Here is a 23621-nt window from a genome sequence, read left to right as displayed (position 1 = left end):
GGGATTATAGGCACACACCACCACACTGAGCAAATATTTTTTAAATGCTATACAAAATAGTTTAAGTTATGAAATTAATTCATTTTCTTTTTTTATTAATTTTTTTTTGAGACCCAGCCTGTCTATATAGTTCAGGCTGGCCTTGCACTCACTATATAGCCCAGGCTGGTGAATTCATGATGATCCTCCTGCCTCAGCTTCCCTTAGTGCTGGGATTACAGGTGCCTGGGGCCACACCTAGCTTTTCATTCTTTTAAAACACATTTTCATCTTGAATTTTTTATAATACATATGTGACATTTTCAAAATCACCAACGTTGCCAGGCGTGGTGGCATACATTTGTAATCATAGCACTTGGGAAGCTGAGGCAGACTGCTTTGAGTTCAAGGCCAGCCTGGGCTACACGGTGAGTTGAAGACTAGCCTGAACTATATAGGGAGACTCTGTATCAAAAGCAAAAAGCAAACAAAAAAATCACAAAAGCTCTTTTTTGAAGTCAGTAAAACATGGTCTAAAAAAGTATTTCTTTATTAGTTCCAGTTTATAAATATGAGCACGTTGATAAATGCATTCCATAAAGTACTTTAAACATTAAATTGCCACTTGTCAGATAAACTGGTTCTGAGTATTACCATGTATTCATGGAACCAGTCCAGAGTCAGCTTTTCTTTAGTGTTATTTCACCAAGTCTCTCAGAACTGAAAGCCTTGAGTTTTTACAGCGATTTTTGTTTTATTTCAGTACTGAGGACCTGGGGACTGAACCCAGAGGCCTGCACATACTGAGTAAGCTGTCTTACCACTGAACTATATCCTCATCCCTTTTATTTTATATTTTGAAACAGTCTCAAAAGTTGCTCGGGTTGGCCCCAAATTAGTGAGCCTCTTCCAGAGCCTCCAGTGTAAACCGTACTATATTCAGGCATCATCATGGTCATGATGGATAATTTCCTATATACGATTTTTTTATTTTTTTATTTTTTTTTTTGCTTGGACTGGTCCTTCAGGCCTAGAAGCTCTCATTTCGCGCACTGTAATAAGGTAGTGAGCATCTACTGACTTGCTGAATCACCAAAAGTCTGGCTGTATAACAGGGTCTACTATTGGATTCCCGTCCAGTAATATAAGCCTGTGGTTGTCACTAAACTACCTGATTGCCAGGAGTCCTATAACCTTTTCTCTAACTCTACACTCAATGTAACAGGCATAAAAGACTACGAAGAACTTTGAGGAACTGATAAAGACTGTATCTCTAGCCATATAACCTTGAAAATGTCTGCCTCTGTCTAATATCAGAAGCCACGGCAGACCCTGCTAATCCTTAGGAAGGAGAACCAACCTAGTCCAGTGCCTCCTTATTCATGAATTTTGAGGCAGAGTCTATGTTATCCAGGCTAGTCTCAAACATCTGGGCTCAAGAGAACCTCTGCCCCACCCCCCAAAAAAAGAAAATAAAAGAAAGAAGTATAGAAAAAAAATGCAAAAAGCAAAAGCATAACTCTTGTCTCAGTCCTCCAGGACTTGGGTTAACAGCCTGCACATCTCACCCAATGTCTCCATTTAGTAGTGTTTTAGCTATTTTATCAAAATGTACTTATCTTCTATTCTTTCTTCAACTGCAATTTTTAACAAAATTCATATTTTACCTAAATTTCAAACAGATAAACACAATTCAAATGTAAAGACAAAAAGCTTCTCAATAGAGAAAAAGCTTGCATGAAAGAGAAATCACAATCTTGAAGTTACTTCAACAAAATTTGTTTGAAAAGCCTCCAAATTCTGTTTTGTTTTGTCTTCTTTTCTTTTTTGGAGGACAAGGTCTCACTTTAATTCATGCTGGCCTCAAACTCCTAATGATCCTCCTGAGTTGCGAAGATTACAGGCTTGCACTACGGCTATCTGCTAAATCTCCAAATCTTTGGGTTTCTTACCCTCCTCTTCTACTGATTTTTCTGTTTTAAGGGATCATCTAATCCCTTATTCAGAACTTTGTATGTTTTACGTTGCCACTATCTCTCTAAACAAAAACTCTCAACCCACTGTGAAAGTTTAACTTCTGGAAAGCTCTCAATTGCAGACTGCCTCTACAAACATTCCACTCTCCTCTGGTATCCAATACCCAACATAACCAAGGAGTAGTTCACAATTTTAATACATGCCAGCAGTTGAAAAATGATAAAACAGAAAAGACTATATCTGAACTCTTAAGAGATATTTACTAGCAATCTTTTTCTCACAACTTAAGTATTCTGAAAATATTAAACCTTAGCCCCATTTCATGACTTTTTCATGTTACTAATGATTACATACCCAGTATCTCCCAATCCATGAAGGAAAATAACCTAAAAAAGAAAAGGAAAAAATAATAAGCAACGCCTAAATAAGTACACCCAGAACGTTAGGCACTGCAACTTTAGGAAAAGGAAATGAAAGGTCTTAAAACTATGTCAGATTTCTGAACACTATTCAGGTTAATCTCTACAGACCTCTTAAAAGGCAAAAAATCCGAATCAACTCTCTTCCCTTCAGTTCCTAAGATAACTAATGTGGGGTTTTAGCATTAGGAGGTCCCAGTTAGACATCCACAAACGCAAACTATCACGTTCTAAGAAAAACAGTCTCTTCCGAGACAAACCACGAGTGCCACACTGAAGAATTTTTCCATCACAAAAATGGAGTTTCCGGGCGTAAAACTTCAGTTTCAAATTCTCCCAGATAACTTTCCTTAAAACAGCCTCTCTGGTCTCTTAAAACACTAAATCTTCTCTCCTTGAGGACGAGAGTACAAGGCAGGACAATACAGCGATTTTCCTGCGGTGTCCGGCTTGCAGCTCCACCAGCCAAGCAGAACCGCGCCGGGGAGACACCGGCCCGCGTCTCTCCTCGCGGGGGTCTTGGCCGCGCTCGCTCCGTAATGCAGAGGCCCGGGCGGGGACGCCCTTCCGCCGGCGCCCGCCCCCCGCCGGAGCCTTGTGGCCCACCCGGCCCGCCGACCTCGACCTCGACCCCGACCCCGACCCCGACCCCGCCCCGACCCCAGCCCCGGCCCCGAGGAGCGGCGGGCGTCCTCACCGACCCGTCACCCCGCCCCGCCCCAGCCCGCGACGGCGACGGCGACCGCGACGCCGCGTGAGGCACAGTGGCCGGCCGGCGGCCCAGCGGGCCCCCTCGGAGGCCCGGCCGCCAACACTCACCGCGGCGGTGGCCTTCCGGGCGGCGGGCACGACGGCTGGCATCGGAGCAGACATGTTATTGCCGCACATCCACCGGCTCGGCAGACAGCGCGTCGGAAGCGGAAGGCAGAGCGCGCGCTCAGGGCGGCCCAGAGGCGTGCGAGCGGCGAGTCCCGGCCCGCCCCGCTGGGAGCGCGCCCGAGCGCGTGCGCGTCGACGCGGCGCCGCGCCGCCCTCCTTTGGCCCCACGCGCCCGCGCTCCCCGGCCTGCGCCCCGCCGCCCCGCCGCCCCTTGCTCGGCCTCCGCCTCCGCGTCACAAAGTCGCGGCTCCTCCCAGGCCCCTGGCCCGCGCCAGCTTCGTGCGGGTGCGCCCCGGAGCCTGGCAAAGTTTGGGTTCAGGGTCATCCGCGCCAGGCCTGTAGCCGCCGGCGGATCCCGGCTCAGGCTTCCACTCTGAGCGCCGTGGTGAGGAAGGAGCCCCCAAACCGGCTGTGGTCTCCCCCGCAGGCTCCTGTGTTTCCCACCGCCAGCGGCCACTCGTGATGGAGTCCGAAGCGGGGCTCGGAGGGGCCAGCGGGCTTGGCTGTATTTCCACTGTGGGTTACCCCAGTGTGTAGATTTGCGGTTGACTTTAAACAGGAGTTGGAAAGGGAAGCATTCAATTGTCACCAAAAATCCTCAACTTCTTTAAAGTGACTGACACTATCATCCTATAGACACATACTGATTGCCCTAAAACTGATTTAAGCAGGAGGCTACAGACCTTTTCCTGCGCAAGTGAATCAAGGGTCTAAAATGGAGTTCATTCAAACCAGGTCCTTTTATTTTTTTTATTTAGAGGAAGATAAAACAATAGAAAACGAGCAGAAATAGTACATACTTTCAAACAAAAGAAATAAGCAGTAATAAATCACTAGTTGATGTATAAATATTATCCCCCCACAAATACTTGTTCAAGATACAAAAGTGGAACATATAAATGGGAATTCAAACGGGGAGACAAACCATTCTGTTCAACTATCCAACAAAACTAAGTAATATGAGTATCAGTCCTGTACACTTAGACATGTACTAATTTATCTATATCTTCATTTTTGTTGAGAGTTAACAAAACTTAGATTAAAATCCTTCTGAACAAAGATTAATAATATTGCTGGATTTCAGTTTCTTGTGTAACTCCCTAATTAGTATGATTTGGAAAAGAAGAGATAGAAACACTTAGAGCTAAAATGCTGTGACCTTCAGTTTATGATTCAATGAAGAAACTTCAAGCTCTATTTCGTTAGGAAGGAATTGCTGAACAAAAGATTGAAAGAAAACCACATTGCATTTTATATCTATGATAATCACAGTGCCCAGGGACTTGAGGTCTTAATAGTATTTTTTTATTGTTTATGAATAGTCTTGTCTTGGATTTGAATGGTGTGAATTTTGTGGGTTTTTGAAAAGTGTTACATTTATGTTGATTTATTCAAAATGACAATAACGGGGCTGAAGATTTAGCTCAGTGGCAACAAGCGGCTGCTGGGCAAGCATGAGGTCCTGAGTTCAATACCTGTTACAAAAAAAAAAAAAAAAAAAAAAAAACCAAAATGACAATATAGAAAAAAAAGTACACATTTATGTCAGGCTTTGAAGTCATTTCATTGTGATGTTAATAGAGAAAATGAAACTCTTTAGCTCTTACTATGAGCATAACATGTTTCAAATAAGTATTGACTTTTTTTTCTTCTTCAGTACTGAAGATTGAGCCCGGGGGGGCCAGGAATTTAGCTCAGTGGCATAAGCGCCTGCCTGGCAAGCACAAGGTCGTGAGTTCGATCTCCAGTACCGCAAAAAGAGATTGAGGTCAGGGCACTGTTACCACTCCCCACCCTTTAAGAAGATTTTTTTCCCCTTTCTCTTCCTTTCTCTTCCTCCCTCTCCTTCCCTTGCTCCCTTCCCATTTGAACATTTTTTCCTCCTATTTTACCACATCTATTGTACCTTGTGGTCTGTTTGTACACTTTGTTTTTCATACCAGAGGAATAATGCAGTATTTACACATGTTTAGATTTATTTCGCTCAAAGAGTATGGTCTCTCTGAGCCTGGCGGTGCATGCTTTACTGCAATCCCAGCACTTGGGAGGCTGTGGTAAGTGGATTGCTGAAGGTTCAAAGTCAGGCTGGGTTACACAGTGAGTTCAAGACCATCCTAAACTGCATAGTGAGACCCTGTCTCAAAAAAACAAAACAAACAAAAAGGTATGGTCTCAAGGTGCATCCATTTACTTAGAAATGTCATAGTTTAGGTTTATCTTTCTTTATGGCAGAGTAGTACTCCACTATATATTTTTTAAAACACATTTCTTTATCCCATTATTGTTTGATGAGCATTTAGACTGTTTCCATAATTTATTATTACAAACTGCTGTTATGAAGATGAGTGGGCACATATGGATGTGGTATGACGTTTTCCAGTTAGGAAGATACCAAGAAGGGGAATAGCAGAGTCAATGTAATCTCTAGTTTTAGTTTTTTAAGGAATTTCCACACTAATTTCCACAATGAATGTACCATTATATATCTAAAATGTACCAATAAAATTAATTTTTAAAAAACAGAAGAAATAAAAGGAAATAAAGCTCTTGTAAATAAGGAGGGAAAGAGTGGTTGAAGGGTGGAAAGAGGAATGGGGGAAAAAAAAAGATCTATCATGTACAGGTACAAATTCCCTAAGATGAACATGATTATTAGGTATATCTAAAATGTACCAATAAAATGAATTTTTGACGATAAAATTTATTCACAAATTTTTCAAATCACTGAAGGGAAAAATGTAACAACACAATAGAAAAATAGGCAAAGGATATTAATAGGCAGTTTCCTGAAAAAAGAGAAGCAGATAGAATCATATTCAACTCAAATATACACAATGTTAGCAAAAAGCGGTTACTAGAAATGTAAATTGAAATAACTTTTGAAAGGCAAGTCTATACAACCTATCAAAATTTCTTTTTTCTTTCCGTCTTTTTTTAGTGGGTACTGGGAATTGGCACTTGCCAGCCAGGCACTGGGCCACTAAGCTATATCCCCAGATCCCAAAGCTGTCAAAATTTGTAATACATGTGCTGGGTTTTTGTTTGTTTCTTTTTGTTTTTTTGAGACAGGTCTCGCTATGCAGTTCAGGCTGGCTTTGGGCTCACTTTGTAGCCCCACTTTGGTCTCAAACTTGCAAGGATCCTCCTGCCTCAGCCTCCTGAGTGCTGGGATTACAGGAGTGTACCAGCAGGCCTGGCTAATGCATGTACTGTTAACCATAATTCTACAGCTAGGAATTTACCCAATGAATTATTCTAAATCGTTAATTCTTTAGCTAAGACTGTCTCAAAATTACAAGATACTGTAAGTAGTCCATATTTACTACTTCATACTGGTGATGAGAAAAATGTGGAAATGATGTAAATACCCATCAATTTTAGTCTACCTGGTAAATTAAATTGTAATATTGTTCAGCACTAAAAAGAAGCATATATTATGGTAGAGGGAAAATCATTTTTTGTTGTGATGCATTTATGTATGTGAATAAATCATATATAAAAGAATCAAATAATCTGTTAACTAAGTAGCTAAAGTAGAATAATTTGGGGACAGGAATTAGTGGAGACTTTGTTTTTCATTTTATAACCTTATAGCTAATTTAAATTTTACCATATATTTCTACACATAAAACATAAATATGCATACTGAGAATTGACTTTAGGGCTTCTACCACTGAGCTTTACTATCAGCCCTATAATATTTATTTATTTATTTCCCTGGTACCAGAGATTGAACTCATGACCTTGCACTTGGAGGAAGCTGCTTGTGCTCTGAGCTATATTTCTAGCTCTATAATATTTATTTGTAAAAAATAAGTCTTCCTATGATACTGTTGAATAATATGAAACCACAGAATTGTTGATATACCCTAATAATTCTATAATATATGATTCAAAACTCCACTGTATACCTTTCAAAACTGTGATTGAAAAAATAAAGGTTTCAATTCTATATTTTAAAATTAATTTAAAAGAAAGTTCCAATATCATAACTAGTTTTCTTCTCTCAAGAAACTCTTAGGTCATTCACAAAATGTCAACAAGAAGCAGGGCCTCCCTGTGAATCAGTGCAGGGGCCACTGCCACCTGGGGACAGCCAGATCCCACCCCTTCTGGCACATGGCTGGGAAACAACAGCCACACTCCCTGCCCCCATACACACTCTCCCTACCCCTATAAGAGACCAGACACCCAGAGAAACACAGGCTGGGATGATAGTTATTCAAGTGAAATGCAATTTGATGGAGCTGGAGATCCGGCCATGGTGGGACTCAGGCAGTTTATTCACCCGCCCTCTTGGTAAGAGCCTGCAGCGAGGGCCAGGAGGAGAACCATTACCTGTGAGCCTACTGCCACACAGGCTGAAAATCAAGCACACCCTTCCCCCGCCTGCCCCCCCCCCCATAGCTACTGGGAATAGATATCTCAGCATCTCTTGGGAGGATGATCATATACAGTACAGCAAATATGAGAGATTTCCTTCTAGCTTCTGTTTGAAGGCAAAGGTTGTTTTCACTTATGTTTTGTTATGTTTCTTTTGCTCTATTCAGTGTTCTCAATTGGTTTTATAATGTTCTATTTTTGGTTTGATTTTGCTATACCTAATTGACTGGACAACTATTGTGAAGTTAAGGCGATATACCATAGTACCTATTACTACTATCCCAGTATCTTACTGTGAAATCCTGTACCAATTTCACTGCATTGTCTCGATTGGCTTTGTTCTGTCTTGTGCTGCTGCATTTTTACTACTTTCAAAATAAAATTAAAAAAAAAAAAGAAATGCAATTTGATGCTTATGGTGTTTGGTGTTTCACTGACTTTGCAGGTCTGGGGCTGGTGATCTGATTGTCTATTCAGAGGATCACTGTACGCACTGGGGCATGTATGGGGGATCTTCTTCAAAAGGTAGGAGCCATTGTTAACTCCCTAGTATCTGGTTTTGAAGTCCTGTATCATTTTCATTGATTTGTTGGGTTGGGTTTTATTCTATTTTGCTTTGTTTGATTTTGTTATATCTGATGGTGTGGGCAGCTATTTCCAAGATAGCAAGATAATTATGGTAGCCATTTTGGATTTACTACTGTCTTATTTTGAAGTTTTTTTTTTTTTTTTATTGCATTCATTGTTCTATTTTTATTGATTCTATTCTGTTCTATTTTGTCTGATTTTTAGTATGTCTGAAAGTATCTGCAGCTATTTTGAAGACAAGAGGCATTGTGGGTAACCACTGTTGATTTCATACTGTTCTGAAGTCCTGTGTCATTTACAGTGATTTATTTTGATTGGCTTTATTCTGTTTTATTTTGCTTGGTTTTGTTCTCTTGAAAGTAAAAAAAATTATTTAAAAAAATGAGCTATGCACAAGCAAAACTTTTAAAACTACTTTACTTCTGCCAAGTTCAAGGTCCTGAGTTTAATCCTGATAGCAAAAAAAAAAACAAAAACAAAACAAAACAAAATAAAAACCCCTACTTTACTGAGGCATGATTGACCTATAGATAGCTGTACACATTTCATATGCACATTTCAGTGCATTAGGGGATAAGTATAGGCCTATGAAGCTATCACCACCACCAAGGCCATAAATATATCCATCAGCTCTGACCCTCTATTACTGTGTTTCATTTTTTCGTGTGTTTGGTAAAAACACTAATGGTAAAATCTTACCCTCTCAGCAGTCTGAAGGACCCAATGCGGTATTGTTAGCTACAGATTCTGTGCTGCATAGCCTACAATACCACCTATTTGCATTTGTACCCTCTAAACAACACCTCCCCATTTCTCCCTCCCCACTGCTGGAAACCATCAGCTTGGTTATGTTAGACGCCAGATTGCGGTGAAATCATAGTCTGCCATTCTGCGTGTGATATATTTCACTTAGAATAATGCAATCTATATCTTTTTATGTTGTTCAAGTGGCAGTTTTCTTCTTTTTAAAGACTGAATTTGCCAGAAGTGGCGTCTCATGCCTGTAATCCCAGCACTCCAGAAACTGAGGCTGAAGGGCTGCTGTGAATTCAAGCCCACCCTTCACTGTGTAGCAAGACTCTGTCCCAACAAAATGAAACAAAATAAAAAAGCTGAATTATATCCATAGCATGTGTGTGATCCAATGTTTTTACACACTCATCCATCAAAGGACATTTAGTCTGTTTCTGTGTCTTGGCTATTGTGATCAATGCTGCAGTAAATAAGGGAATGCAGGTATCTGTTTAGAACCTAATTTACATTCCTTTGCATAGATTCCCAGAAGTAGTATATGACATTTCTAGCTTTAATTTTTTGAGGAGCTTTCATACCGCTTACACTATGTTCCATAATAGCAGTGTCAGTTTATACTTCTCTCTGCGAAATATGAAGTCTCTTTCTTTTTCAACCTTCTCAACATTTGTGTTGTTTGTTTTTTGAGATAGGGTCTAACTTCGCTATGTATTTGTAAACTCACTAGTAGCCAAGACTTGCCTTGAACTCAGGCTTGCATGTGATCCTCCTGCATCAGCGTCCAGAGGCTAAAGAGTTTTGAATTTTTTTCCTGTGCTTTTTTTCTGTAAGTTTTATGGTTTCAGTTCTTGGACTTTAAGACTTCATCCATTTGCAGTTGATCATTGTATACTGGATAAGGGCCTTTTGTGTATCTGAGGATATCTATTTTCCCAACATCTTCATTAAAGAGACAATGTTTTCTCATCAGTTTGTATTCTTAGTGTCCTTGTCAAAAGTTAGTTGACTATATGCATAGGTTTATTTCTCTATTTAAGGCCCTCTATTCTGCTTTACAGGTCTTTCTATTTTTATGCAAGTACCATAGTGTTGTTTTGGGGGAGTGCTACTGGGAATTGAACTCAGGACCTCATGTTTGCCAGGCAGATGCTGTGCCACTGAGCTAAATCACCAGCCACCACCACACTGTTTTAATAACTGTAGTTTTCTGATACAATTTGAAATCAAGAAGAATCAGTTTGTTCTTTCTCAAGTTGCTTTGTCTATTTGGGTTCTTTTGTGGTTGCTTATGAATTTTAGGATACCTCTTCCTGTTTCTGTAAAAATTCCATTAGAATGTTGGGACTGCATTGTATCTGTGGATCTCTTCGGGTAGAGTGGACATTTTGACAATATTCTTCTAACTCATGCACATGGATATCTGTATATTTGTTTGCGACTGTTTTCATTTCTTTCATCAATGTTTTGCAGTTTTTAGCATACAGGTCTTTTAATCCCTTGGTTAAATTGATACTTAAGAATTTTATACTTTTTGATGCTGTTGTAAATGGGGTTTTTTTGGTCTTTTTCCTTTATATCGGTACCGGGGATGGAACTCACGACTGCCTGTTTGCAAGGCAGGCGCTTATGCCGCTGACCTAAATCCCCAGCCCCCAATGGGTTGTTTTATTAATTTCTTTTTCAAGTAATTTGTTGCTGGTGTACTGAAATGCAACTAATTTTTCTATGTTGATTTTGGATCCTGAAAGTTTATTGAACCTGATAGTTTTAACAGTTTTTTGATGGGGATATTGGGGTTTTCTATATAAGACTGTGACATCTGACCCAGATATAGTATCACAGGCCTCTAATCCCAGCAACCTGGGATGCTGAGGCAGGAGGATCACAAGCTCAGCCTCAGTACCTGAATCTCTTAGTAATACTCGTTCTCAAAATATAAAATTTGAAAAGATTTGGGATTTAGCTCAGTGAAAAGCCTAGGTTCAATTCCTAGCACTAAAAAGAAAAGAAAGGAATAAAGATTGGGACATTTTATTTTACATAAACAAAAGCTGAATGTATTAGACCTACATCAAAAAAGTATCAAGCTATCATGGTATAAAGGGACAAATACCTGGATAGTAAGATCCAATTGTGTAAGATTATAAATTTTCTAAGAACTAATCTACAAATGCAATGTAAGCCCCATTAAATCTCAATAGATTATAATTTAATAAAATTATAGTTAAGACTTTTTAATTGTATAAAATAATTAAAGATTTATAAATAATTTACCAGTTTAGCCCTACATAGTATATGATGAGAGTATAAAACTGAATATAGCATACAATGAGAGTAAATAAGATTGACATGAAATTTGGGGAAATTTAGTACGGTTGGGGGTGGGGATTTAGCTCAGTGGCATAAGCACCTGCCTTGAAAGCAGGCAGTCATGAGTTCGATCCCCGGTACCGATAAAAAGGAAAAAGACAAAAAAAAAAAAAAAAAAAAAAGAAATTTAGTACGGTTGCAGGTATAGATTATGATCCAATAATTGCCCCACTGCGTATGTTCAAAACCCTGCCTTAGGACTAGTCATATATGTCAGTGTGCCTGGCCGTGGGTGGTGGACAGGTTGACATCACTCCTTGGTGTCTCTGTGAGAGGGTTTCTGGATGAGATTAGCACTGGCAACAGTGGACATGTAAAGTGAACTGCCCTAGCTCAACGCATAACATCCAGCCTACGGAGGCCCTGAACGGAACACAAAGACAGAGGAACAAGGAATTCACCTTTGGCTTCCTGAAGATTCCTGGATTCAAGCCTTCAGACCTAGATTGGAATTATACCACCAGCTTTCCAATTAATGAGGGAGAGATTTTATTATTAGTAAGGAGGCAGTCACCAGAGAAACAAAAGCAAAGCTAATAGTGACTCCTTACACAGTGAGAGTATAGCTCAGTGGCAGCGTGCCTGCCTGGCACGTGTGAGACCCTGCCTTCAATCCTCAGCTCTGACTTTTTTATAAAGTGATTGATTACGGAGAAGGAAAATTCAGAATGGGATGGGGAACTAGAGAACTAGGGCTTTGATTAGGAACCCTTATGTACTATTTAACTTTTTTCAGAACATGTAGGAATTACCATATTTTAATCAAATTAAAACAAAAATCTATTTTGGTGTGAATGAAAACCTTTAAGTTAGTACCAAACCTTTGGAAAACGAGGTAGATTTGATCAAGGTGAAATTTATTTTCAGCCCTTTCCATGCCCTCTTCATAGTCTTCTGTCAATATTAGTTTTTGTCCAAAGTCAAAAGGATTCACTGTTCCTTCACCGTGACTCCCTCCTCCCTGATTAATAAATAATCGCTTCTCTAGTTTTCTGCTCCCTCGTGTTGACCATCTCAAATCTCATTTATTCTGCATCCCATGCTAAGTCTTTTTTTTTTTTTCAGTGCCAAGAATCAAATCCAGGGCCTTGAACATGCTAGGCAAGCACTTTACTACTGAGCTACATCCTCTCAGCAAACTCATCCTAAAAGTACCTTTTTCTTAGAGGCTGGGGATTTAGCTCAGCAGCATAAGCACCTGCTTTGGAAGCAGGCGGTCATGAGTTCAATCTCCGGTACTGATAAAAAAACCAAAAAAACCTTTTTCTTGGTTTATAGTAAAATTCAGCAATAATCTAATAACTAAAAATCGTTTCCTCCTCCTGTTCCTATCCCTACCAACATATTAAGATATTATTTCATGAGTTATCTCAGGATAGAAAGTGTTTATGTAGCTTTGTTTTGTTTTTAATCTCAATAACAGGATTACATTGATCAAAATCTCCATTTCCTAGTGTATTATTATGTATCCTGCAAAGCAACTTATGGAATGAATTTATTCCCTTTTAATTTTACTGCCCTACTCCGACATTCTGTTTACCATGAGACTATTTTAAAATAATGAGTTCAAAGGGATTAATCTGTTAACAGACTATTAGGCACTGGAACAGATGGAAAGATTATATGGGAGTTTGTGAGCACTTTTAAAGGAACTTCAAATTATATTATCTTTCCAGGATTCATTTTCTTCTTTTTATGTCATGATTTAGAATCATTATTAACTGGGGTTGGAGTCAAGAGGGACCTTAGTTCAAGGCCAGCCTGCACTGTGTAGGGAGACCCTGCCTCAGAAAAACAAAAACAAAAACGTGAAATTTAAAAACAGCAGTTGTTGAGATAAAATTTATTATAATACCCTTCCTTAACTTGGTTGAAACAGGGCTTACTTTGAACAACATCCCAAGCATGTGGGTGTGTAATAATTACTACTTGTGTGGTGACGATGATGTAAAACTTCTACAGACTTAAATTAATTTAAGGATCACTGACTTACCACACTTTTAATTTACATTTTATGACAAAGATGCAAATCATCACATTATTCCGACAGGTGTTTGTTTTGAGGTACTGAGGGCTGAACCCAGCACCTTTGCACTGACTTAACTACAGCTCTTCTTTATTTTGAGCTGGTCTTGCTAAATTGCCCATGCTTGGCTTGGCTTTGTAGTCCTCTTGCCTCAGCCTCCTAGAGTGTAGGACTATGTATACACCAGCTCCCACCTTTTCTGACAGTTTTCTATACTCAGTCAAAATGTGGAAGGTAGAAAAGTAATCATGCATCCTACAATTAACTACAAATCATTAGTATTTCTACTGTTTTTAATTTATGGCCCCCTAAGTTGCATAGCCCACACGGCTAATATATGCTTCTAAATAAAAATAAATAAATAAAATATTTGCCTCTAAGAAGTGCGGTGTATGGGGCTGAGGATGTGAGTCAGTGGTAGAGTTCTTGCCTTGCATGCACAAGGCCCTCGGTTCAATCCCTGGCATAAAAAAACAAAGAAAGAAATAAAAATACCAGAGAGAGAGAGAGAGAGAGAGAGAGAGAGAGAGAGAGAGAGAGAGAGAGAGAGAGGAATGCAGTGTGTTATATTTCCTGTCCCATCGTTTGAGACAGGCTCCAGCTATGTTGTTTCTGGGGCTGGGTTCAGATTTATGGTTCTCCTACTTCCATCTTCCCAGGAACTGGGATTACAGAGGTGTGTGACTGAGTCCAGCAAACATGCTTGTGATGTTAACATTCAAACAGAATGCAAACAATGGTTTTCTAGCTGTATTGTTCTCTCTTTCCCAGTACTCTGTTCTCAGCTGTAGAGTCTTTCTTATTCTCACTTGGACCAAACTTTTTCTCCAGAGCATATTTCTTTTCCTACCTTTAATAAATGTAAAGCTCCTCTAACTTGAAAAATATGATTTTTTTCTAGATAGGTATTGAAAAATTGTGTGTCTTTCTGTAGATTATGGTGCAGTTTGCAATTATATTTTGTAAATTTCTTCCCAAAGGTATTTTTATCATATGTACCAGGTGTGTGGTCTCACAACATCGAGGAATGAAGTTGTAAACCAACAGGGGACGTTAGGAGAGTTTTATTGGGAATAAAAAGAACAGCTCCTGGCCTTCCAGGAGGAATTCTGAGTAGGTGGCCATGGAAACTGTTTGTCAAAGGTATTTGATAGAGCAATGTGGGTAGCTACCGGCCAAACTACAATTGACCTATAGACCTATAGGACTAAAAGCATGGTTGTTTAACTAATATTGATCCAATAGGGAAATGAGGGTCATGGCAAAGGTGTATGACGAGCATCATTAACTTTAGCTGATCTACAGGGTCTAATATAAAAAGAATAAAAGCATTTCTGGAAAGGGATGGGAGTATGGATATGGATTTTCCTATTTTTTTTTTTTTTTTTTGGTGCTGGGAATCAAATTCAGGACCTTGCACTTGTCAGGCAGATGCCATGCTGCTGAGCCATATCCCCTGCCCCAGCCTGGCTTTTCTGGTCACCCACCTATGTGTCTGATGCCCTACCTACTAAACCAGGTGGTGCTAATTACTATGTAATCTCTAGTTGCTGCTTATTTCTAGTGAGGCTTGCAGAGGTGGCCAATGCATCTCCATGTTGAGGGCTGGCTGTCTTCAAATTTGCCACCAACCACGATTTTGAGGATCTCATCTTTTGCGTTCTCTTGAGGGCCTGATCCTCTCTGACTGCCTATTAACTTCTATCTTAACTTAGTGGTCTGTAATAGTATGAAAACTTAAAAGAAAGATTGTGGAAATCAATGAATTAAAAGTCAGTAAGGGTGACAATTAATTTTTTTCTTTTCCTTTTTTGAGACAAGAATTCACTGTGTAGCTCAGGTCGGCCTCAACTCCTGAACACCCTACTGTCTCAGCCTCCTGAGCACTGAGAGTCAGCTGTGTACCACCAGGACTAGCATGTTTGTACTTTTAAGTAGACTCTGGACCTTACTTTAATATCATTTTGCAGAACTAAAATATCTTTTTCTTCCATTTTTTTCTAGTTAGTCAACAAGAATCTACAATTGTTTTAGCATTAAAAGAATACTCAATTCTGAAAACTTTCTCCAGAAAGCCTGGGGGTGAAATTATACTAGATTTCTTTCATGTATATTTTTGTAATTCAGCGTCTTGCTCATAAACATTGCTTACTAAAGGAATGAATGCAATTTTTAAATGTAGTTAATCTACATTTGATTTAAAGTAACTGCACAAAGGCTTAAACATGGACATAACTGGTCTCTAAAAATTGTCTTCAATGTGATTGCTTGCAAGAGCCAGCAGGCATAGCTTCCCCTGTAAGAAGTAAACTAGCAAAAGAACAAAGAACGAAAAGAACAAGTTTTTATTCGGCTTTTGGTATTGGGCATTGAACCCCAGATCTTCTTTAAGCTACATTCCCCCAATCCTTTTGGTATTCTGAGACAGGGACTTCCTAAATCACTTATTTACCCATACTGGGGCCATGTGTACTATTCTCCGTCTCAAGATTACAGGCATGTGCCACCATGCCGGGCAGGGAACAGCCTTTTAAAGTCACTTATGAGAAATGTGTTTAAACCCATTCATTTTTATATTTGAAATACGAGTTTTGTGATGCAGCGATTCAATTTTATATTACAAAAATACCACTCTTATAATAAGGAGCAGTTTAAATCCTAGCTCTGCTGATTCACATTAGATCAGGGCCACTGTGACCGACCTAACCAACCACACTTTCTCTGTCAAATGTGATTATTATCTACCTCGAGAGTCATTTAGTTATATAAATTGGATAAATGTAATTTGATACGATGTCGGATACATACTAGACGCTAAGTACCGTTCCCATTATTACTATCTTGGTTTTGTTTTCGTGACAGGGTCACGCTGCCCTAGAACTACGCAGCTCAGGCTGGTTTCCAGCTCGCTGGGCTCTTCCTGCTCAGCGTCCCCAGGGCTGCGGTTACAGGCTGCACCCCCACCCCCCGCAGGGCCCCACGATTAGCAGTAAACAGACATGTGGGTGAGAGGTCATAGACTGAATCTTATTTCAAGATTGGTATCAGAACTGTTTGAATAGTTGGGCTCCCAAGCTCAAAAACACTGAAAGGTTGATTAACGTGTGTTTTACTTTGGTCGAAAATAACTGTATTCGCCACAATAGTGCGTGAAGCCCACCAAAGAACAATCTCGTTAAACAAAACAAAACAGCCATTACCACCAGCTTGCCACACGAGCCTCCAACTGCGAAGCTTCGGCGGGATTCTGAGGTTGCGGCGCGCCGCCTGCAGCGCGACAGGGGCGTGCCGCGGCCGTAAAGCAGCTTGCTGCGACCACGTGGCCTCCGCGGCGTCCTTGGGAGGCCTGGGGCTGGCTGGCCATGGGGAGTCCGCTGAAAGGTGGGGGGCTCCGCTCCCTGAACCTGCTCAGGTCGCTGCCGCGTGTGAGCCTGGCCAACCTAAAGCCCAATCCCGGCTCCAGGAAACCGGTAAATGGCTGATGGTGGAGCAGGGAGCGCTGGGGGCAGGGGCCCAGGCCGTGGCCTGGCTCTTCCTGTCGTGGTCCAGGACAGCTTTTGCCAGAGGGTGCTGCCTCAAGCGGAGGGTTGCTAAGCCAGCTGCCCTTCACTCCCCAGAGAAAATCTTCTCGCACGTTGCCAACTCTTAATAAGGTTTATATTTAGGGCATAAAAATTTAGGGGGCGCAAACTCAGAAACTGCAAAATGATTATCATTCAAAATTGCATTTAAAATAAAGTCGTTCCCCAGCAAACGGATATTTCGTCGTCATTAAAAAGGTGTAAGTTGACTTATTCCCGCAGCTCACTGAATATAGCTTTAAAAACTGTTAAATCGTCGACAGACTGTCGTAGGATAGTATAATTTCGTTGTTTACGTGAAGTGCTAGCAAGTTTAAGGAAGTATGTTAGTCTCCAAATTTAGAATTCCAAAATAGAAACCCCTCCTGGAATATTCGTTTAAGCTTGTTTTATATGTTTAATTCTAGGATACTGTTAGTCCCTATCTGATCATAACCCGTCCCTTATTTTTGCAACTTGTGAACTATAGTTTGTGTTTTGGTTACAAGAACTGCCAAGTCTTCAGAGGCAAAGATGCTAATGGGGTATGGATATCGGAGCAGCTAGAACAGTGCCGCCTAGCTTTAGCTAAGTGCTGGTTGGTTGGATGGGTGAATGAATGGCATAACCAAAAATATTCCGCGGAAAGCTGAAATACAGTTTTTTGAAATGTATCCTAATATCCTAAAACTTCCTTTTTATTTGTAGGAGAGACGACCTAGAGGTCGAAGAAGAGGTAGAAAATGTGGCAGAGGCCATAAAGGAGAAAGACAAAGAGGAACACGGCCCAGACTGGGCTTTGAGGGGGGCCAGACACCATTTTACCTCCGCATCCCAAAATACGGATTTAATGAAGGACATAGGTAATGTTACTCTGCTTTTTAAAGGACAAACTCCTAACTTCCACTTAGAATCACCTAAAAAAATAATTTTGTGGAAATTTAAAATTCATTTCAAAGTGAACTTTTTTTTGCTGCTGTTTCTCTGAATCATTTACTGTAATGAAACAGCCTGGATTAGTAGGGAAAAAAAGCTCAGACATAATCAGACTTGCAAAATAGAGATTATGGCTGAGCTAGTCCAGACATAATCAGACTTGCAAAGTGGGGGTTGTACCTGTTCTTATGATTGCTTAAAAGATTACCAATAAAAATTTATATGTCAACAGATAACAGATATATATGTGGCCCATTGTGGACCACCACTGTATAATTCAGATAATAACATTTTTCATAAATGTATTTGTTTGTATAGATGAGTAAATTAGGTGCTTATAGAGGCAAATTATTTTTACTGTGAAGTACCCTAATTCCATCAATATCACTTGTTTGTGAGGCAGTCAGGAAGGTTTTATTTTGTCAAACCATCAAAAGCGATGGAAGAGAAAATCATAGGACAGAGCTTCAAGCTGATTTGGAGAAGTTGCAGGAAAATTTTTATTTTCCAACTGTTGCTTTCTTGATCCATAGCTTCAGACGTCAGTATCAGCCTCTGAGTTTGAAGAGACTGCAGTATCTTATTGATTTGGGTCGAGTTGATCCTACTGAACCTATTGACTTAACCCAGCTTGTCAATGGGAGAGGTGTAACCATCCAGCCACATAAAAGGGACTATGGTGTCCAGCTGGTGGAGGAGGTAAGTCTGCATTAAATCTTTTGGTGTTATGTAGAAACGTATTTTTTATTTCTATATATAGTAGTTCCTGTCTTACTCCATTCCAAATGCATGCCTGAAACCATGGACATCATGACCTATTTTTCCTTTATATACATACCTATAATCAGATTAGTTTGTAAATTAGGCATTTAAGAGATTAATATTAATAACTTCCCACAGATCTCAGCATAAGTTTTTTTTCTGCCCTTACCTGGGTGTGGTGGTGCAGGCCTGTAATCCCAGCACTGGGTAGGCTGAGGCAGGGGAATTGCTGAGAGTTTGAGGCCAGCCTGGACTACTTATTGAGCATGAATGAGGTCAGCCTAACCTGCCCAGTGAAACCTTGTCTCAAAAAAATCAAAGAAATGAGGATTTTTTTCTTCCCTAAATGAGTATTTTTACTTTTTAACTTAAAGAACTACTTTATGACTTCTCTTCGGCTTATCTGAATTGCCGTTATCACTACGGTTGCACTTTTGGTGCTATTAAGTAAATACGGATCACGTGAATAGAAGCGTGATACTGTAAGAGACTAGTGGGCAGGCAGTGTATACCATGTGGGTATGGTGGAAAGGGGATGATGTGTCATGGGCAGGGTAACGTGGGATGGCATGAGATTTTACCACACTACTCAGCACACAATTTAAAACTTAAAAATTGTTTATTTCTGAGATTTTCCATTTATCTTTTCGGACCATGGTTGAAATTTGCTTAATGGAAACCAAGGCAGGCAAAACTGAGAATAAAGGGGAATTGTTATAAGTAACATTCTGCCCTCTTGTTTTTATCCAGTTTGAGTTGTGTTCTTAGGTTACTTAGTTTTTTTTTTTTGTCTTTTTGAGACAGGCAGTTCAGGCTGGCCTTGGGCTCATTTTGTAGCTCAGGCTGATCTTGAACTTGGCAATGAACTTGCAACGATCCTCCTGCCTTGGTCTTCCGTGTGATGGGACTACAGGCGTGTGCCACCACACCCGGCTTCATTACTTAGTTTTGGAAAGTTGAACATTGTGCCTTGAAGGACTGTGCTCCCTCATCCCGAATGTGTTTCTCTGTATTGATATAGCTTACTCCCTCATCCACCTCTTTTGAGTCTCTCCCCAAATGTCAGCATATCAGGAAGATCCTTTTTTTTCTTGAGAGGCCGGCTTTGAACTCAATGTGTAGCCTAGGCTGGTCTGAACTCCTGAACTCCTGAGGATCCTCCTGCCTCAGCCTCTCAGTGCTGGGATTACAAGCATGTATCACCATGCCTGTCTGGAAAGATCTTTTTTGACAGCTCTTTATAAAAGAACACTTGCCCCACCTCGCAGTCACATTGTCTGCCTTACTCTGCCCAAAACATTTTTCTTTAATGTTTATGAATATTTGCATTTAGTATCAATTTATGCATTAATGTTTCATTGTCTTCATTACTAGAGTGTAAGCTCTTGAGCTCAGGTAATTGACTGCTATATTTTCAATTTTGGTAGTATTAGTACATGATAATTAATATTTATGGAGGAATAGGTTGTGGTGGTGCAGGCTTGTATTCTCAGCACTCAGGAGGCTGAGGCTTAAAGGTTGCTGCGAGTTTTGAGGCTTGAAGGTTGCTGCAAGTTTTGAGGGCAGCCTGGACTGCATAGTGTGACTCTGTCTCAAGAAACAAAAACAAAACAGAAAAATTAGGAGGGAAAGGTATATATTATATTTTACTCTTAACTGCAGTCAAGGAATTGGCCAGGAGTTTATATGACAATAAATTTTTGTATATTGTTAATCAACCATTGTTTATTTTATTTAATGCACAAGAAACTCAGTGTCCACTAGAGAGAAGCACATGATGATAGAAAAACCTTGTAGCTGCCTTTCAAAAAGTAAGACTATGTACAGAAGATTTTCAGATAAGATAGTTTGAAAACAGAATACCAAATACGTGGTTAAGCCTCAGTGTTTTATTCTATGTTTGTCTTAACACATGAAAAGGTCCATGACTGTATTAGCATATCTCAGTAGGCTTTAGGTGTCTGTTAAACTAGTAAAAATTATCTTGAGAGCTCTACTCCAAGGGAGTGGTGGGGTAAATGCAGTCACATGTTATTTACTGATCTGTAAAATATTTACCTTTTTTAAATTTCATATTTGCAAGGACATGATAGATTTTGAAAACTTTTTGATACAGGGTCTTGCTATGTAATTCAGGCTGGCCTCGAACTTGCAGTGATCTTCCTGCTGGCCTTCTGAGTGCTGGGATTACAGGTATGCATCACCACTCCTGGCAAAACCTATTTTGAGAAAGAAAACAAAAAACAACCAAAAATTGTTTTAATCCTTTAACACAAAATTGTCAATTTAGAAATATATATTCTCTAGGAATTGAAAATTGATAAAAATAGGATAGCCTAAATATAAAAAAAAATTTTTTTGGTAGGTTTTCAACATAGAGATATTTAAAAACAGGAACTACTATTGTACTGGAGGTATTTTGGAGGAGAAAAGGTAGTTTAAAAAGGAATCTTGATGTAGTTTTCTTAGCCAAGCTGTTTACTAACAGGCTTCGTTTTGACTTATGACAGGGTGCTGACACCTTTAAGGCAAAAATTAATATTGAAGTACAGTTGGTTTCTGAACTAGCCATTGCTGCGATTGAAAAAAATGGTGGTGTGGTTACTACAGCCTTCTATGATCCGAAAAGCCTTGGTAAGCTTGCTCTTGGGTTGGTTGTCTTCTTTCTGTCTTTTTCTTCTGCTAGTTGCTGTTTTTTAATTACTTACGGAATAGCAAATTTAGAGATGTACATCTCTCACGTGGATTATCTTGTTTTTAGAAGATTTAAAAAATAAATTTATACATAGTCATCATGTATAGAATGAATATTTGTATTTCTTATTTATATTTTTTTTTTCAGAAATTCTGTGCAAACCTATTCCATTCTTTATGCGTGGCCAACCCATTCCAAAGCGAATGCTTCCACCGGAAGAGCTGGTACCGTATTATACTGATGCAAAGACCCGTGGTTACCTGGCTGACCCTGCCAAATTTCCTCAAGCAAGACTTGAACTTGCCCAGAAGTATGGTTATGTTCTACCTGACATCACCAAAGATGAACTCTTCAAAATGCTCAGTACTCGCAAGGATCCAAGGCAGATTTTCTTTGGTCTGGCTCCTGGATGGGTGGTAAACATGGCAGATAGGAAAATTCTAAAGCCTATAGATGAGGAGCTCCTCAAATACTATAGCTCGTGAATTCCCTCCCAGGAAAGCAGAGTTGTGAAGAGTACCAGAAAAGGGACTGAACCGTGGATTTCCCAAACGTATAATACCTTTCCAGGGTTGATGTTAGCTGTCAGGATTTTTTTTAATGTATATTCATCTAAAATAAAAATAAAAGTGCAAGAAACAGAAACTGCATAAAGGAATTGAGTTGGTATAGACTGTGTCTCAGAGATTTAATGTTGCTGCTTATCTGTTGAGGGAGTTGGTAACTTTTGAAATATTTCTAGTCCACCTTTTCATGATCTTTTCCTCCAGCCTTTTCTTGCTGTTGTCATGAGCTAGAATGAATGAGAAAGTGGAATGGGATTGATTAGTAGGCCTGTTCATTGAGATTAGAGCCAGCAGCGTACAGGCAGTGGAACTGGGTGTGGTGGTACCTGCTTCTGATCCCAGCAGTTGAGACTGAAGCAGGAGGATTACTGCAATTTCACTTTTTAGGCCAGCCTGGGCTAGGTAGAGAGTTAAGGGGCCAGCATGAACTACATATTGAAATCCTGTCCCCCTGCCCAACCCCAGAAAAGCTATGGCTTCTTTTGTCCAGGGAGCCTTAGGGAAGTGCTATCCAGTTGGGGTGGAAGGCATTAGGAGTACTAGTTTAGCTTCTAAGTTGTGTGCATAGATGTGTGTGGCAGTAAGTGTTGATTTTGTTTATGGTACCTCTTGTGACGGAACCCAAGACCTTCGTACTGAGCTATGGGTCCAGCCCTTTTTAACTTTTTTGTTTTTGAGATGACATCTTGTCCTGGCTGGCTTTGAACTTACCATCATCCTGCCTTAGCCACCTCTGACACACTGGGGTTACAGGCACGCCCCACCATGTCCAGTCTGCGTTTTCTAGCAACACTGGAGATTAGAGATACTCTGATAAAAGTAGACCACAGTCAAGCCATGAGCAGTTTTTTCTTAAAGAAGGTAAGAGTTCTAATGGTTACAATTTTACTTATCTCAGACATTGGAGACTTTCGTATTTTGTTCCATCTCAAATAATGGAAAACTTGTTCAGTGATTACATAAACCATAAAATCATGTAAACACTTTTTTTTTGAGCTGGGGCTTTGTCACATTGAGTCTGACCTTGAACTCCTGGGCTCAGACTGTTCTTCCTCAGCTTCCTGAGCAGCTGAAGCTAGCACCCAGCACCAAACTCAGTGAATGTAGGAGAATCAGAAGTTAATGAGGTTATTTAACTTTGCGGTGATGTATTATACCTAAATCTCATAAGTGTTTTCATTTACTTGAGTGATTAAAAGTTGATACTTGAGTAATTCATGATAGCATGATAATTCTTACAGAGAATAAAATTATTCTTGGCTGATTTTAGTTTTTGTTTTTCTTTTCTTTTTCGTGTGTGTGCATGCATGTGTGTGTGTGTAAGACAGCATTTCAACTGTGTAGTTCTGACTGTCCTTGAATTTACTTTGTAGCCCAGGCCAGCCTTGAATTCAGTGATCATCCTGCCTCAACCTTTTGAGTGCTGGGATTAGAGGTATGCACCATCAGACCTGGCTGCTGATTATTTTTTAAAAATAAAAATGTATAAAAACCTAAACCATAGCCAAGCATGGTGGTATACACCTGTAATACCAGTACTTGGGAGGCTGAGGCAGGAGGATTGCTGTGAGTTTGAAACCAGCCTGGGCAACAGAGTAGGTTGAAGGCCAGCCTCAACTGCAGAGCAAGACCCTCAAAACAAAACAAAAACCCCTAAACCATGCATTGTTTTGTCTTCTCTGACTTTTTAAGCTCATATATTGCTAACCTGGAATTCAGTTTATGAAT

The 23621-nt window shown here is 39.9% G+C and overlaps 2 protein-coding genes across 3 annotated transcripts in view; one reads left to right on the top strand and one right to left on the bottom strand.

Annotated features, from left to right (window-relative positions):
• Lypla1 (lysophospholipase 1) overlaps positions 1-3387 on the bottom strand; it is a 36456-nt gene extending 33069 nt beyond the window's left edge. Inside the window, exons 1-2 of one of the 2 annotated variants that reach the window (XM_063258504.1) lie at positions 3195-3387; positions 2311-2342 (exon numbers count right to left, since the gene is read on the bottom strand). In XM_063258504.1, coding sequence (XP_063114574.1) covers positions 2311-2342; positions 3195-3263 — 101 coding nt within the window. In that variant the 5' untranslated portion in view covers positions 3264-3387. The remainder of the gene's footprint in view (positions 1-2310; positions 2343-3194) is intronic. The other variant, XM_063258503.1, reaches the window with a different exon arrangement.
• A 13274-nt stretch (positions 3388-16661) lies between these two features.
• On the top strand, positions 16662-23157 carry Mrpl15 (mitochondrial ribosomal protein L15). The gene is made up of 5 exons (XM_003465995.5): positions 16662-16844; positions 17643-17797; positions 18404-18569; positions 21143-21266; positions 21475-23157. The coding sequence occupies exons 1-5, from the start codon at positions 16737-16739 to the stop codon at positions 21810-21812; spliced, it is 891 nt and encodes a 296-aa protein (XP_003466043.1). The 5' UTR covers positions 16662-16736; the 3' UTR covers positions 21813-23157.
• The last annotated feature ends 464 nt before the right edge of the window (positions 23158-23621 follow it).

This window comes from Cavia porcellus, unplaced genomic scaffold, assembly GCF_034190915.1.
Source record: "Cavia porcellus strain 051 isolate PalLab524CR breed Dunkin Hartley unplaced genomic scaffold, mCavPor4.1 scaffold_11, whole genome shotgun sequence".
NCBI classification, from domain to species: domain Eukaryota; kingdom Metazoa; phylum Chordata; class Mammalia; order Rodentia; family Caviidae; genus Cavia; species Cavia porcellus.
This window is presented reverse-complemented; position numbering and strand designations above follow the sequence as displayed.

Bases quoted from the DNA above. Each gene is read 5' to 3' on its own strand.
- Mrpl15 (XM_003465995.5), top strand. From the start codon at position 16,737: ATGGGGAGTCCGCTGAAAGGTGGGGGGCTCCGCTCCCTGAACCTGCTC. The intron at 18,570-21,142 runs GTAAGTCTGCAT...GACTTATGACAG, and splicing joins GTGTCCAGCTGGTGGAGGAG to GGTGCTGACACCTTTAAGGC. The intron at 21,267-21,474 runs GTAAGCTTGCTC...TTTTTTTTTCAG, and splicing joins CTATGATCCGAAAAGCCTTG to AAATTCTGTGCAAACCTATT.